The sequence below is a fragment of the Chelonus insularis genome, unplaced genomic scaffold, assembly GCF_013357705.1.
Source record: "Chelonus insularis isolate UGA/USDA-ARS -01 unplaced genomic scaffold, ASM1335770v1 contig_3_pilon, whole genome shotgun sequence".
Lineage (NCBI taxonomy): Eukaryota > Metazoa > Arthropoda > Insecta > Hymenoptera > Braconidae > Chelonus > Chelonus insularis.
This window is the reverse complement of record NW_023276556.1, coordinates 3,162,751-3,178,804: the sequence shown is the minus strand read 5'-3', so window position 1 is coordinate 3,178,804 and position 16,054 is coordinate 3,162,751. Positions and strand designations below refer to the sequence as shown.

Below are 16,054 nucleotides of genomic sequence, written 5' to 3'. Positions count from 1 at the left end.
TAATTATTCTTAATTATTGAAACAGGAAAAATCGTGGGTCAGATTGACGATTATTAAAGTTTTATAAGTTTGTTTATCGCTTTAATATAACTTTTAAAAAATCCATCAATGTTGCTGATATAATAAATCTTTAAATGGCATCGATGTCAACTTCATCTTCAATATCATCTTCGGCAAGTTTTTTAGACGTTTGAATTGTCTGCTGCTGTTGTTGTTTAAGTGGTTGTTTAGCTCGGTCGTCATATTCAATCTAAAAGTATATTTATAGATCAATAATAATACACAATGAGTACGTACTTTAGTGATAAAAAGCCTTAAAAAACTCACCTCTAAATCATCATCATCGTCCTCACATTCAGATTCCTCTTCTTCAGCTTCTTTAAGCCAAGTAATAAATGGAGCAGCTTTATCATGAATCTCTTGAGACAAATCTTTCGAAACATATTTCTTGCTTACTTTGCTAGCCCAGTCAAACAAAGCTTTCTCTTCCAAGATATCATAGTCATAAAACAGCTGTAAATTATAAACATAATAAATATACACCTTCATTATATACGAGATAATAGATGTTAATAAATAATAAAAAAATTACCTTCAGTATGCCAGGAACCTTCGGCATGAGAGTGTCTTTATGTAAAGCAATGATTTGCTCGATACCACGAATCAAGTATTTTTGTGCCTTAATGTCTCCATGAGTAAAACGTAACAAGAGAACTCGGTATTTTTTAACTTGAGCAGCAATGCCCTGATCAAATAACAATTCAGCAAGGACTAATGGTGCCTTAGTCTTAATTTCAAGTCGTTCAGCTTCACTAACAAGTTCTTTGTGATTATCAAGTTGACCAGCGTCACGACGACATTTAACAAGCTTATAGAAAATATCCATGCGTTCTTTTTCAGATTTGTCCAAATCTTCACTAATAGTCATACCTTTAGCGCCGTCAGTGAGATCTTGAAGACGTGCTCTAACAGCTTCCTCAGAGACGTCAACAGCCCATTTAGCGTCATAATCATCATCTTCATCTTTAGCTATTATTTCTGGTGCTTCAACAACGATGTCAGTAGTATTAGTTTCATTTTCAGGTGAACCAGAACGATCACCATTTGCAGTATCTCCATTTGCCTTTTTAGAACGTTTACCACGTTTACCTTCAGTTAGAGAACTTCCTTGAGCAGCTGGATTCAAACTCGGAGGATTTTTCAGAATGTATGTATTGAGTTTATGATTACTCTCAAGTAGACCATGATGTCCACAAGCTTTACATCCTTGAGATATGGTTCCTTTCTTAGCGCTGACTATTAATTCAGTTTCAGGATTATCGCAAGCTGGACACAGTACATACTTACGAATAAATCCATCAAGCAAATCTTGAAGTTTATTTGCTTCATGAGACCCATTTACAATAAATCTTTCATTCTTAAAATCAAATTGAGTTTGCGCTCCAAGCTCACATCCAAAATACTTGGTAGGATAGGTAGCAGGTCGTCCAATAGCCTTAGCAACATCTACCATATTAACAATAACAGTTTTAATTCCATTACCTTTGCCTTCAACTTTAGCTTGAATGCGTGGCATTTTGTAGCGATAGAACGCATCGCTGACGTTCCGATTGACGTTGACACTGCCCATGATGATAATTTACTTTTAACTTGATCCAATAACAATGAAGTACTCTTTTAAACAATTTAATATTCTGTAACGACGTCGTTGCGAAAATTTGGCACAGGCCAAGGACCTTTGATCCTTGGTCTTTTCTCTTTCTTTATGACGCTTAATTTCCACTTATATTTCCCCTTAATAGGGCACTTGCTCAAGTTGGTAGAGTTTTAGTCCTCGTTTTTCCAACGTCTTTTCCTTTCGTATCGCTTCCAAGCGTCAGTTTGACCGCTATTAAACGATCGCACTCGGGTGTTGCTACCCGTTGGTAGCGTAATACGTGTCGAGACAGGGTGATTCTTGTTGTTTGCGGTTTCGTTGGCCGCACTACCCAATGATGACAGTCACGTTTCCCTAAAAGGTTGTAATTTTCGATGTCTATTACTGGAAAATTTTGAGGTCCTGTGCTTAGGCAGGACTAAATGATTTAAACGTTGGGTGGTATCTTGATTGGAGTTATGCCTCGTTCTTGTGGGCAGAGGGGGATAGTTTTCAATGATCATACACGCTGCTGGTCCGTATCTCTTGTCTTTAAGAATTTCCAAACACCACGTCGATAACCTCGACCCAAGAAACCCACGTGATGACCGATTACTCCAAGCGTGAGATATTATTGTGCTGTCAGCTCTACGATGTCTGGACAGTGTCTTACCACCACCGCCTTTGCTGCAAACAGATCCTTTCCCTCTGGATGATGATATCCTGAATGTTTCTGCAATAAAAATATTAATCATTATTATAAATATCTTTTTTTCAAAAGTAAATGCTTTCTCTTTAGCTGTCGATTAATATCTCTTTTAAAAATATTCACTTAAACTTTTAATGTGGCACGGACATTATGCCCGCCACAAAAAATTCGTATATCATTTAAATTTAGCTTTTTCTCAAGATCTAGTTCGAGGTACATGATAACGGGGATTTATTTTTTCTGGCGATTAAAGTGAGTTAATTTTACCTAACTGTCAACTCTTTTAAATGAATATAGGTATAAAAAATCAATTCATTTGTTTTATGTCAAGATATTATGTATGAGAAGAAAAGAGAGTACTTTAATCAATGTTTTCATGTCAATGAAAGGATACAACTCGATATAACTTACACATGCAGAGAAAGTTGTCACACATAACATTAAACATGCATTTTATTGGTTATACAATCCTTACAACGAGTCAAGTAATACTACTGGTAAATAAGATTAAGCTTTCAAATATACAATGAAAGACTATTTCAAACATTGGCATAAGTGCTAAAAAAAGCTAATAATTAAATGGAACTAAAAAGAAAATATTGTTTGATAGAACTGTACAGTAGCAGAATTTATGGCAGAATTTGATTAATAGTCATAGTTATTGATCATTATGTTGGTACATAGCTGCAGAAAAATCAATTATATGTTACTTTAATGACCAACATTCATTATAGTACGTCTTTTAAACAACAAGAATTTTAATATATACACAAGATCAATAGCTTTATCTGAATGTACCCTGTGCTAAATGATGCTTGTCTACCGTTAGCTATCTATTAAAATTCATACTTTTATGAATGTTGACTTAGTGGATCCTTGAATTATTTACATAAAAGTCATATGAAAAAAATCCATAATTCATATTTAAAGTTAAATTGGCATTGAATTTATGTTCCAAAGAATTTTTGATTAATCAAAGGAATTACAAATATTTGTTTGAAAGTTACATGCCTATAAACTTTAATAACAATCTACGGAACTATTTATAATGATTCCCTTTGAAGCTATCAAGTGAGTACTAATGTGTCGCAGAAGCGAAAATATAAGACACGGTTATGCGCAATTATCGGTGCTGACCAAGGGAGTATATAGAAATGTCGGTCATGTGTGCTGATGATTTTTGTTCGTTATTTCCCTTGACTATCGATCATAAGGGCGTTGACTATCTTTAGAACAATAAACAACAAAATACATCATTATAATATAAACATAACAACCTTGAACATTCACACAGATATAAATTATCATAAAATAATATTTTATTACCCTTGTCGAAAAACAATAAAATCATTTTCTTGATAAATACAAGTTTCTATTCCAACAATCTATTTCACTTAACACAAGTATATTCAAAGTATTGATAATTAAACCGTTAGAGAGTAATTAATAGAATTTTATCAGTAGTCAGGTTTACTTTACCTACTACACTACTTTAAATTTACCTGCTCGGCGTAGACGCATAAGTCGTGATTTGGTCTCCTAACTTTCGATGCTGTTGATGATTAATCTAAGGACCAGTTGGTCCTCACCTCTCTTCTGATCTTCCTCTGATTTTCAGCACCTTCTTGCTTTCTCAATCAATTCTTTAAATTCGTAAAGAAGCAACTGTTCTATCCTAAAGACAAACGTCCTCTCCTTCAAGGTGGATGCGCGATGGGACACGTAGAGGCAGGAGACAGAGAAAAAATCGAACGGTGTGAGAGAGATGTGAAGCGATACTAAGGTAAATAGGTAGACTGTGTATAGGCTCCAATCCCAGATTACGTTGGCGAGAAATCCACCAATGTTGCTGCTACTGACTCTCTTTTGCTTATACTCTTGCGCAGGCGTTAAGTGGCGCGCACAATCCACTGTGATAAAACAACTAGATCGTGGTTTCACCCCTTGATTATTGATCGTGAATGCGCAGTGCACCAACCCTTATCTACCAGACAGTGCTGATGAATTAAATGACTTGAGATATCCGATTACCAACAGTATTTTGCCTCTTGAGATCTATAGTAGGCCTCGTTCCGCAATTCCCTGATTTTATAAAGTGTCAAGATGACTCATCTCATCAACGAATGATCTAGGTTTATGATCATGATGTTGAAAGTTTAACTGCCAAATTACCCCTTCTAAGATTAACATCAAGAAATTCGCAACAATGTATTTCAGCGTTTATTGAACTATTCAAACTCGCATAATTGTAAATGATGATATATATTTAATGACTGAGTTGATAAATATTCAACTTTACCAAACTTTATTTTAGAAAATGATTAATTTCTATTATAATATGGTTGATTGAATGAAATAAAATAATAGAATGGAATTTATATCGGTTTATTTATAATAGTAAAAGCTATTTAGATCGTAAAACGTTGAGCTTTATTTTATTTTTCAGTAGATTCCAATGGGGTCACAGTTCTTCCGCATCCAGAAATATATATTTTATTTTGAATACAATTGGAAGTCTCTGAACTGGTTTAACTACTCTTGAAAGGCTTAATAATATATATTCATTGATATTTTATCAAATTAAATTGATAAATACAGTCGCATTAAGAGAATATAAAGTAATATTCACAATATATTAATTTAATACATACAGACCCAGAAAAATAAAATTATTGATATGCAATATTTTTTCATGCACTTCCTTTTTCAATGTTGACACTCGACATGCACATACTTAGATTAGATTAAATTCAATACAAAATAAAACAATGTTGTGATAACATTGATTAAATTTTTGAATATACAATATGTAAGTACGGAATGCTATTTTAAAATTCAATTAAAACGTTATCAATCGTTAAATCACATTGAATAGGCTAATAACTAACCGTTTGTTTTTACTGGTATTGGTAATTTACATAAAATAATAATAAATAATTTTGCAGAATGATGATGAAATGTGATAAAATGATGAAAGATAAGAAATTAATCGAATAGGAATTACAAGTAGATTGTACACGCGACGATCACCAAAATGGCTGGTAAGTTTGCTAAAATTATCCTAACAACAGGGAGGGCGTGAAATTAATCGAACAGCTGGTAAAGAGGAAACACTCGAATGTTGTGATAATCTAAATATCAGCTCACCTTGTCGTCGAAGAAAAGTCATATAAAATGGTAACGCCCTTCTGGACGGCCGCCTTCTAGCGTGAAAATTCAGAGATGACCCGTGTTGGGTAAAAATTGGGACAGATGGATGGCCCTCACGAGAGCACCCTGATCTTGTCTTGCGATTTCTCGCTGCTGGGTTACCTGAAATAATAACCCAAAGTATATACATGTAGAGATAAAGCTCGAAGCGACCCCATAACGCAATATTGAATGATTTTTTCAAATCCAAATTTACCTAATTATGTAAAATAAACACAAAACGTATTGCCAATATCACTTTTGCTGTATTATTCGCAATGTAAATGTGATTTTTACGATAATTCACTGTGAAATGTTCCGGCTTGTAACACGACTATCGCCTGAATGCAACTGCGAACAAGGATGAACAGTGATGGAGTGTTAAATGGAGGTTATTGCTCAATAACCCCACTGACGTTGTTTCGTTTATCAAAGATAAAAGTTACTATTTCACATACAACAGATCAAATATTGCTAAATTTTTTAAAATTTTTAAAAAATAAGCATTAAGATAAACTAATCACTTCTTTTTGATCTTTAAATGTATAAAGATATAGAAGAATGTGGTAGGAAAAATATTAGGGGGAAAGCGCAAAACGAAATACGGCCCTGTGAAAATCGAGTTGTACGAGATATATCGAACCGTTGCTGACCACATGGAGCTATTTTTTACTACTTCTGCGCACTCCTGTTCCGATATCAATTTAGTATAGTCGTCATCATAGTATTTTCTAGTTTTAATTAGTTTTAAATTTTATTATCATAATCCATAAATTGAGAGCAATAATCTATTTAGAGAGCTATTAGTTGAAGGTCAAATTAAATTACAATTGCTTTTTAAAACATTTTTTTGTATAATCTTGAAGATTGAACACGTGATCAAGAGTGTTGATTGGGATATCAGATCTATTGCACCATCACTGCTAACAGGTAAATTATAAAATATGTTTTACATACATGAATAATTTATTTACTAATTTATTTTAATTTTAGCAAAGAAATATAAAATGGAAACAGAAACGGAAACAACTGGAAATTTACTTTATACTTGCATTGCATGTAGAGTAGCTTTTAAAGACTCCGAAATTCAAAGGCAACATTATAAATCAGATTGGCATAGATATAATTTGAAAAGAAAGGTAGTTGAATTACCTCCAGTTACAGTAGAAGAGTTCCAAAAAAAATTGATAATCCAAAGGGAGCAACTTCCTGCACAAAAATACGGCCGAGCTAGTTTAAAATGTAAAGTATGTAAGAAAAGTTTTAGTAGTAGTGCTCAACATGATAATCATGTAATGTCTAAAAAACATAAGGAAAATTGTTTACGAAATAACGTCATCATTCCACAATTTTATGAGTCAGATACTAATTCTATATCAAGTGGTAGCCACTTATCAAAAAGTTCCAGAATTTCCAAGAAAAATTATAAATATTCTGCTGTTGATGTTGAGATCGAGTCTGAAACTATGTCAATAGAATCAGTAGATTCTGACGAATGGTTAGAAGATACTGACAATTTAGTAAAAAATAACATTTGTCTATTTTGCAATCATCAAAGTAGATCAATGGAAAAGAATTTAAAGCACATGACAGATGCTCATTCATTTTTCATACCTGATCCAGAATATTGTACAAATGTTAAAGGTTTATTAGAATACTTAGGAGAGAAGATATTTGCAGGTTATGTTTGTCTTTGGTGCAATGACAAAGGCAAAGCCTTTCAGAGTGTTGAAGCTACTAGAAATCACATGATTGATAAAGGCCATTGTAAAATGCTCCATGAAGGGGAAGCCTTATTAGAATATGCTGATTTTTATGATTACTCCTCAAGTTATCCAGACGCTGAAGAGCACGATGCCGATGAAGAGATAGATATCACTGAATTAGATGGGGATGATTATCAGTTAGTCTTACCTTCTGGTAATGTGATCGGCCACAGGTCGTTGATGAGATATTATAAACAGCACTTAAATCCTACTAGAGCAGTTGCCATTTCTAAAAATGACAAGATACGTCAAATTCTTTGCCAGTATCGAGCTCTTTTACCTCCTGAGATTCAAAAGGAGACGGTCTTAAAGAAAATCAAGGATATCAGATACATGCAAAGAATACAAGCTAAATATTCTGTTCAATTACAAATCAAAGCTAACAAACTGCAACACCATTTCCGTCGACAAGTTAACTTTTAAACTTATATTATGTATTTTTGTTTATTTACATACAGTAATAAATCAGAACTATTTAATAAACTCGACTATTTATTCTTTGAGTGTGGATATTTTACAAAATGAAACATTAATATCAATATTTGTAATTATATTGTCAGGTAACAACAAAAATACTGCGTATAGTATAACTTTAATATTTTGTGCTTTTTTGGACGTTACTGGACCCATCATAAGATTTGTACGATAAATTACAGTATCGTTGCCACCAATGGACGGTAGCTGTTAAATACTTTACTTTTGCATTCATAGCAATATGATTTCAGACCTACCAATAATGGCGGTTTAAATAATCTTTATTTCATTTTCACTTTTGCCTTCTCTTTTTAATATGCTCATTGTGTGTATCAGTTGAACTCAATGTATGAATAACTTACAGATTGTAACAGGGCAGTAATTTTAAATCATTATTAACATGATTTTGAAATGTGAAGATAATTTTGCAGCTCTTATTTTGTAAAATATATATATATTAATTTTCACTCTTACATTTATTTTTATATTAGAGAGCTGTTATTGTCAGACTTTCAAAAACAAAACTCATTTTTTTTTTACTACTGCATTCTCTTATATGCATATATGTGGGATTTAGATATATCCTTTTTTTATGAAATTTAATGCAAATCCAAGACCATCAGCTTTAACTCCTTGTGAGGTGGTTTAGGTCTGAGCTTTTCATCAATTTCAGAGTAAGGTATTCTGAATTCAGTCTGGAAACCATGTTTTTCGAATACCTTCTGCGAATATATACCTGTTGCATCAGCTTTAATTACCTGAAATTAAAATGATTAAACCAATTAACTGAATAATTACTTACTGTTAATTTTTTAACAATCATAAAATTATATAAATGTTAACGCTAATAATTAAATAATTAAGTAAACTAAAATGAATTTAACAAAAAATATACCTTGCGTTTAAAAACATTTACAGTGATGCATGCTTCAAACAAACGGTTCTTTGAAATAGGTAAGACAATTAATTTTCATTTTAATTTCAACATTTTTACACCGAACACAGTATTCATGCAGGTATCAACACCAACTCGTTGAGTACCTTGAAACCAGCTTTTTTAGCCACTTCTATAGTATCACTCAAAAGAGTGTTAGCAAGTCCTTGGCCACGAAATTTTTCATCTACGCTAAGAATTCGACATTCGAATAGTTCATCAGTACAATGCGTTGTAAACAGATTAACTGCCGAATTCAATGTATGTAACAATCCAAAAATTGTTTTAAATTTTTCATCATCAACTTTTTCAAGACGTCGAAAAGCTTCTTCACGTTCACCTTTCTTCAATATTCCATTTAACACCAAACCTCCTATCTAGAATTTACATTTTGTTTAAACGACCTTTCTAGATAAACTCATAAATATATATAGATTGAAAACCAATTGATAAAGTTAGTAGAACCGATAAGATGAAAATGAAATTTATCAATTTATTATAGTTATCAAATAGAAAATAAATTGATAATTACCGTTCCATCATCTGTGACAAGCATCCGTGAATATCCTTGTTTCAAAGTAGCCAAGCAGTGATTTTCTAATTCAAAATGCGACTCTCCTTTTCGACAAAGACCTACTGCACAATTTAAAGGTTCATCAGCAAAAAAATTAAATCTCAAATGTTCAATAACTTCTTTAAAACGAGTTTCTGGAATGGCAACGACATTGAATCCTGAGGAGCACATTTTCAGATATAACTCAGTTACTTGTTGTCGAACAAAGACTGTGACGGATTCTCCATGCGCACGATTTGTTTTCCTCACGAATAGGATCGCTGTTGAGTGCGCTTAGTGCTTTATATTGATTGACCTAGTTTAGGGAATTCATTTTATCATAATATGATTTATAATCTGAAGACATAATTAATAGAACTATAACATTTATTTTAACTTTATAGTATTTCATATAATACCTTATATTTTTAGTATAATACTATACATATACGCTCATGCAAGCTTCGGAGTGATATTCACAAAATGATACTTTTATATTTATGCCAAGAGTTCAATTCAACTTGACACTCTTGAATGTACATTTTTAATTAAATAAAAAATATAACATTTAATAAAATATTTTTCAATTATATTCATTAATTTAGACCATGTAAGGATTAGATCGATTAAATAAATGGAGTTTTTAAAATTCTACAAACAAGAAATTATTTCTTCAGCGTTATCATATGAAATTGACTGTACAAAATTGATATTATGAGTCTATAAAGGAGAAAGCTAAAGAGTCATTAGCTATATCGATTAAAGACTCAACAAATTTATAAAGATCTCTCGTTTTAACGCTGAAGTCTATTTCACGACAAATTTTCTTGTGTGCGTGAAAATTAAATTTACAAGTTTTTAAAATAGAAGATCTTCGTCTCCTTCATCCAACATATTGGCACCATCAACATCATGACCGGCAGCAATTAGTTCTTCAAGATCAGCTTCCACCTATGGAATGATTAAAAGTTAATTGTGCTGAACCCATTGATTTTTCTATAATAAATTATAAATACTTACCTGTTCTTTGATGGCCTTCTTCTTGTCTTGAATTTTTTTGAGACGGTAGAATTCTTCTCTCTCAAGTTCGTCTAATTCTGAAATAATGTATGCAAGAGTCCTCTCGATCCTTGGAATAATAACGTGCTCAATGGCATTAACACGACGGTTAGTGATTTTAATAACTTCATCAAGAGTGACAAAGCTAGTTTGAAGAGAAGCTAAGACAACAAGAAGCTTAACACCTTTCTGATAATTTTTCTTCAGCTTGGCAAGCTGCTGACCACCTCTAGCTAAACCAGCTAGCTCATATGTGTCAGTACCATCTTGGTATGATTCAAATACTGGCAAATTTACACCGGCAACATTATCCTTTTTGGATCTTATTTTTATTTGGGCTTTTGTAACGTTTTGGAGTACTACTTGGTTAAAGTCTCCAGTGGCAAATTTAGCTTCAGCCAGTGAAAAAGTTGCTTCTTTCATAACTTCTCCCATAAGTGTTTTTGTCTATAAGAATTTTTATAATTAAAAATGATCAGAAATTATTTATAAACAGGGCTCCAGTCTTGATCGACTCCAAAAATGTTTCTACGCATTAAGAACTTTTATTGATGGCTTTAAGCATATACTTTAAAATTATAGAGACATGTTTATCCATCTAAAAATGGATAAATGCATTTTATTCATAATTTTTTTTAAATATCTATACATAGTACGCATTCTTATGTAAAAAAAATGCTCGTTAATGCATAGAAAAATTTTTGGAGTGCATTAGGGTTGTGTCCCGCCTTATAAATAATTACCAAAATTCTATTTGACAGTTTATGTCATAAGTAAAAAATTTATTGACTCCAAATTCAATTATGAACATACCTCAATAATTTTTCCAAGTATCATTCTGAATCTCATTTGTAAAGCGTCTGCTTTTTTCTTCAGCAATCCATGGCCTTTAGTAGCACCTTGAAGTCTTGACTTCATCAACATTTGAGCTCTGAAACATTGAAATTGTTAGATGATATCAAAAGAAGAATCATTAAGTCTATTAATGTTTATGATTTGTCACTTGATCTAAAAAATTGAAAGGAAAAATAAAAGTGTACAAGAAAAACTATTATACTCAAATTTCTATTAATATTTAAAGATACAGAATTTATGTATTTATTTTCAAGTAAAAATAATGAATTGTTGTTTTTAACTGTGAAATCAAGGGTTACACCCATTCGTTTCAGATGAGTAAACATTGAAAAGTATGGTAGACGGTGTTGTTAAATAATATTGAAATTTTCTATTCAATCAAGACGTTATAATGATTTACTGGAAGAATGATAAAACATCTATACTTACCCCCGAGAGGGAAAAATTGGAAGTCTATCTTTCCCCGACATGTTTGCAAGAGGAGCCAAGTAGACAGGAATGAAAAAGATCAGCTGACTTGTGTAAACCGGAAGTTACAGAAAAGTCACATGAAGCGCGGCAATAAATCGGGCGCCATAAGATAATTCAAACATGATAAATATTTATACTTGTAGAATATCAAAAAATAAAGAAGTAGAAATAAAAATAAATATAACCAAACCTAATTTTTTTGTGAAAGATAATTTACTGATTTTCTTAAATGTGTTTTCTTTCTCAAGTTACATTTAATTTTGAGTCATTTTTACATTTAAATGTCTATTGATACTAGTTTAATACTATTTTATCAACATTGAGTAAAAAAATGTGAAATCTATAGTTGATAAATGGAAACTCTTTTTAAACAACTCATTCTTATCGGTTGAACAATATGTATATTTGTGCAGTCACACCGAATTTGGAAATGGTCGTAATACTTGAAAATCTTATTCTCCGGTAATCTGTTTAATTCTACTTGACAAGTTTTTTGTTGGCAAAATTAAATCATTATCTATAAACGTTGAGTATCTGTTAGTGAAAAATGACCAAGTTTCATAAAATTGAAATAAATAAAACAGAATGGGAGGTTCCTGAACGTTATCAGATGCTAACTCCGGTTGGATCTGGTGCTTATGGTCAAGTTTGGTATGTATAAAATCTGTATTTTTATCTTTTTCACATACAATTCAATTTCAAATGTTATTCTTAGCATAATATCTATTTCTACAATGGTTTAGTCAGTCGAATATTAATAATTTAGCTTCTAAGAACCTTGACATGTTCGTAACAATCCTCGAACTCACTTACAACAATTAACTAGTTGTCTATTCTTGGCATTTGATTAGTGAATTGTCACTAATTTATTTTAAGTAACTTTATTTCTTATCAATAAAATCTATGTTTGTAAAATGTATATTTCTTCCTGAAAAATATTATCTATCAATGTACTTAAATCTTATAATCTGTCTGATATCATTCAAGGCCTTGTTTTCTTTCAAATGTATAGAGAGTGTTATTAATGTCTTCAACCTTGACACTTTTTCATTATTTACCTTTCCCCTGATCTATTGAACAATCTATTGCTTATCAATGTACTACAATAACTATTTTAAATTTTCTTTCCAGTTCTGCTGTTGACACGCAAACCAATCGTAAAGTGGCTATCAAAAAATTGGCCAGGCCCTTTCAATCAGCTGTTCATGCTAAAAGAACATATCGAGAATTACGTATGCTCAAACATATGAATCATGAAAATGTAAATGAGTAAATCAATATCACTCAATCATGCCAATTAAAAAAGATTGAAGAAAATAAATGAATTATTTTTTTCTTAGGTCATTGGTTTGTTAGATGTTTTTCATCCATCAACTTCACTTGAAGACTTCCAACAATTGTTAGTATTTGGAGAAAGTTATTAAATAATTACTTGACATATTTATAATAATTTATTAAATTTTGAAGGTACCTAGTGACTCATTTAATGGGTGCAGATCTTAATAATATAGTTAGAACACAAAAACTCTCAGATGACCATGTGCAATTTCTCGTCTATCAAATACTTAGGGGCTTAAAATACATCCACTCGGCGGGAATTATTCACAGAGTGAGTATCTAAAAATTCACAAATTATTTATACAAGCCAATATTGATTATTTTTATACATAATTTATAGGACTTAAAGCCATCGAATATTGCTGTAAATGAAGATTGTGAGTTAAAAATTCTAGATTTTGGGCTTGCCCGGCCAACTGAAAATGAAATGACTGGATATGTAGCTACACGGTGGTATCGCGCACCTGAAATTATGCTTAATTGGATGCATTACAATCAAACAGGTTTATAAAAATAACGAAGCAATTATTTTGTCGATGATATCATCTTTAAACACAAGTTTGAATTAATTTTGTTTTCAGTTGATATTTGGTCGGTTGGATGCATTATGGCCGAATTGCTCACAGGAAGAACACTTTTTCCAGGCACTGATCGTATCCTTTTGTTATACTTTGCTAATTTTATTTAGATTAGCTTTTTTATAAATATATTCCTCAGTAATTAATACTTTTAATCACTTCCTAGCTATTTTATTTTTTTTTTGCTAAACATTTTTTATCACGAATAACATTATTTTCATTTAAATTGCTCTTTGCTAAGGGTCTACATTGCTCGAAAAATAATTTATTTTGCTTCTGAATATTAGTTGCAAAAAAAATAATAGCTTTTTATCGCTTTAATTTAATTAAATTAATAAGCTTTTAAAAAGCTTGTTAATTATTGCAAAAGCTTGATAAATATAAAATTCGCAAATTAATGAAAGGAATAGAGCATTAAAGCTTAAAAAATAGATAAGTAAAGCTGGATAGTATGACAAATGTCAAAATATTGTAGTGGAGCCTTAGCAACAGCAGATATTCACCAATTGAACCTCATAATGGAAATCTTGGGTACTCCACGAGACGAGTTTATGCAGAAAATATCATCTGAGTCGGTAAGTGTGCTTAACGTTTCCTCCCCTAACATCAGAAAATGCTTCTGACAAAACAAACACGCATGGTTAAACAATTAAACATCTTCATCGTTAGGAAAAGATGCTAATAATGATCGTACAGGCTGAAATAAATAAAACGCATGGGCTTTTTGATCAAATATTTTAGTTTTTAGTTTAATTTTTCAATAAGTAACAGTTTTTAATTAACTGCAAAAATAAATGTAACGCATTTTGTATCGGAATGAGTGAAACCTTAACCGTGTGCAGATGTTGATCATCTAACCCGAGTACTTGTACTTTGTGGCACTCCCTCAGAAGAGACTATAAGCAAAATAACCAGTCAAGAGGTAATTAATTATACAAAAGTGTTTTTGTTTCAATTATTAAATCGAAATTGAACCCATTCATTCAGTTTCATTAAAACACTCACCATTAATCAATAGTAAACACAGCGTTAAATTTTTGTTCTAATAAAATTGATAATTAACTGCTCATTAATCATTTTAGGCTAAAAATTATATTCAAAGTTTGCCACCACTTAAGAAGAAAAACTTTAGAGAAGTTTTTCGAGGAGCCAATCCGCTTGGTAAGTAACTTAATTTTTTATTAATTGAAAAATGAAATCTGTTTGAATTATTCATTTAAATTATAGCAATTGAATTATTGGAGTTGATGTTAGAGCTTGATGCTGAAAGGAGAATAACTGCTGAAAAAGCTTTAGCTCATCCATATCTTGCTCAATATGCTGATCCAACAGACGAACCACTATCTCTTCCATATGATCAGAGTTTCGAAGACATGGATTTACCCGTTGAAAAATGGAAAGAACTGATTTATCATGAAGTTGTCAATTTTATACCTCAACAACTGCCAACATCGTCCGCAGCGACCGATCCATCTGCATAATAATAATTTTAAGTGATATAGAAAGTAGTTAACACATCGAAAATAACAATCTTGTAAATATGATATATCATTTTAGGACACTGAAATTGAAAAATATTGTGAGCTTATTTTTCCAGAGTCGCATATATATTTTTTTTATAAGATAAATTATATGTTTTATTCATCTGCCAGAAACACAATGGTTGAATATATTTAAAAATATTTTTATTACACTACATTTTACATTAACAGTTCTAGTCGGAGGTAACTGAAATACCTTATTCTAATACAACATACATACTATATTATATACTCCACAGCAGCTTAAAAATAACAGACTAATTTATCAAAACTAATCAGCTAATTAAATCATCACATTTAGTGAATATATTTGCTTTTGTAGATGATACTGAAAAATTAAGTATTATAATTTTTTTGTTATCATTTTTTTTTCTAAATATTTTTTAGAAATATAGGGCTTAAATACGTGATAATAAACAATTCATCTATGATATAATGTGTTTGTATAATTTTCACTGGCCTATTAAATATAGCTTTATACAAAATAAATAGCAATGTATTCTTATTTTTTTCTATTACTCCAATACTAACATATTTAAAAACTAGTTGAGTAAATAATTATTATTACATTTTAATACAACCGTTATTTAATAATTATTATTACATTTTTATTACAAACGTTTAATCGCTTTAATAATAATAGATTTGAGTCTTTAAAGTCATTTATATTGATGACAATTGTAAAAATAAGATAATAACGCTTGTTTTGCAATTATTTTTAGCTAAAAACAGCGTAAGAATGGCATGTAAAAATTGGTTTTTTGCTCTCATGTCAGGATGGCCGAGCGGTCTAAGGCGCCAGACTCAAGGTATTCAACCTTCTCAGCTTGGCTGAGTTAAATATGAGCGTTCTGGTCCTCTCTGAGGGCGTGGGTTCGAATCCCACTTCTGACAATACTTTTTATTTTTCTATTTTACTGCTCTAGTTTCATATAATTAAATTAATATGAA

At 31.3% G+C, this 16,054-nt stretch overlaps 5 protein-coding genes and 1 non-coding gene across 11 annotated transcripts; 3 read left to right on the top strand and 3 right to left on the bottom strand.

Moving 5' to 3' along the window:
• Positions 1–53: 53 nt before the first annotated feature.
• On the bottom strand, positions 54–6,821 carry eIF5 (eukaryotic translation initiation factor 5). 4 transcript variants are annotated; one of them, XM_035085838.1, is made up of 5 exons: positions 6,687–6,821; positions 5,493–5,657; positions 593–2,369; positions 328–513; positions 54–250 (listed from the first exon to the last, which is right to left on the bottom strand). In XM_035085838.1, exons 3-5 carry the CDS (start codon positions 1,628–1,630, stop codon positions 131–133), a joined length of 1,344 nt encoding a protein of 447 aa, XP_034941729.1. In that variant the 5' UTR covers positions 1,631–2,369; positions 5,493–5,657; positions 6,687–6,821; the 3' UTR covers positions 54–130. The 4 variants fall into 4 exon arrangements, with proteins under 4 accessions (XP_034941729.1, XP_034941728.1, XP_034941731.1 ...); XM_035085837.1 differs by lacking the exon at positions 6,687–6,821 and adding an exon at positions 5,752–5,891; XM_035085840.1 differs by lacking the exons at positions 5,493–5,657; positions 6,687–6,821 and adding an exon at positions 5,234–5,384.
• Positions 6,150–7,783, top strand: LOC118068436 (zinc finger protein 622). Its single transcript, XM_035085841.1, has 2 exons — positions 6,150–6,464; positions 6,528–7,783. The coding sequence occupies exon 2, from the start codon at positions 6,542–6,544 to the stop codon at positions 7,721–7,723; it is 1,182 nt and encodes a 393-aa protein (XP_034941732.1). The 5' UTR covers positions 6,150–6,464; positions 6,528–6,541; the 3' UTR covers positions 7,724–7,783.
• A 3-nt stretch (positions 7,784–7,786) lies between these two features.
• Positions 7,787–9,516, bottom strand: AANATL7 (Arylalkylamine N-acetyltransferase-like 7). Of its 2 annotated transcripts, none has more exons than XM_035085845.1 (3): positions 9,241–9,516; positions 8,816–9,085; positions 7,787–8,532 (listed from the first exon to the last, which is right to left on the bottom strand). In XM_035085845.1, the coding sequence occupies exons 1-3, from the start codon at positions 9,451–9,453 to the stop codon at positions 8,374–8,376; spliced, it is 642 nt and encodes a 213-aa protein (XP_034941736.1). In that variant the 5' UTR covers positions 9,454–9,516; the 3' UTR covers positions 7,787–8,373. The 2 variants fall into 2 exon arrangements, 1 of the variants encoding a protein (XP_034941736.1); XR_004690512.1 differs by having other exon boundaries at positions 8,399–8,532; positions 8,670–9,085.
• Positions 9,517–9,630: 114 nt separating this feature from the next.
• Vha36-1 (V-type proton ATPase subunit Vha36-1) lies at positions 9,631–11,709 on the bottom strand. Its single transcript, XM_035085844.1, has 4 exons — positions 11,605–11,709; positions 11,134–11,251; positions 10,282–10,767; positions 9,631–10,212 (listed from the first exon to the last, which is right to left on the bottom strand). Exons 1-4 carry the CDS (start codon positions 11,643–11,645, stop codon positions 10,120–10,122), a joined length of 738 nt encoding a protein of 245 aa, XP_034941735.1. The 5' UTR covers positions 11,646–11,709; the 3' UTR covers positions 9,631–10,119.
• Positions 11,710–12,044: 335 nt separating this feature from the next.
• On the top strand, positions 12,045–15,534 carry LOC118068437 (mitogen-activated protein kinase p38b-like). Of its 2 annotated transcripts, none has more exons than XM_035085843.1 (9): positions 12,045–12,297; positions 12,778–12,907; positions 12,987–13,045; positions 13,114–13,255; positions 13,325–13,487; positions 13,566–13,637; positions 14,405–14,484; positions 14,645–14,723; positions 14,790–15,534. In XM_035085843.1, the coding sequence occupies exons 1-9, from the start codon at positions 12,194–12,196 to the stop codon at positions 15,041–15,043; spliced, it is 1,083 nt and encodes a 360-aa protein (XP_034941734.1). In that variant the 5' UTR covers positions 12,045–12,193; the 3' UTR covers positions 15,044–15,534. The 2 variants fall into 2 exon arrangements, with proteins under 2 accessions (XP_034941734.1, XP_034941733.1); XM_035085842.1 differs by lacking the exon at positions 14,405–14,484 and adding an exon at positions 14,058–14,137 and having other exon boundaries at positions 12,046–12,297.
• A 340-nt stretch (positions 15,535–15,874) lies between these two features.
• Positions 15,875–15,997, top strand: TRNAL-CAA (transfer RNA leucine (anticodon CAA)). Its single transcript has 2 exons — positions 15,875–15,912; positions 15,953–15,997. It is a non-coding gene; the product is annotated as a tRNA-Leu (tRNA).
• Positions 15,998–16,054: the final 57 nt, after the last annotated feature.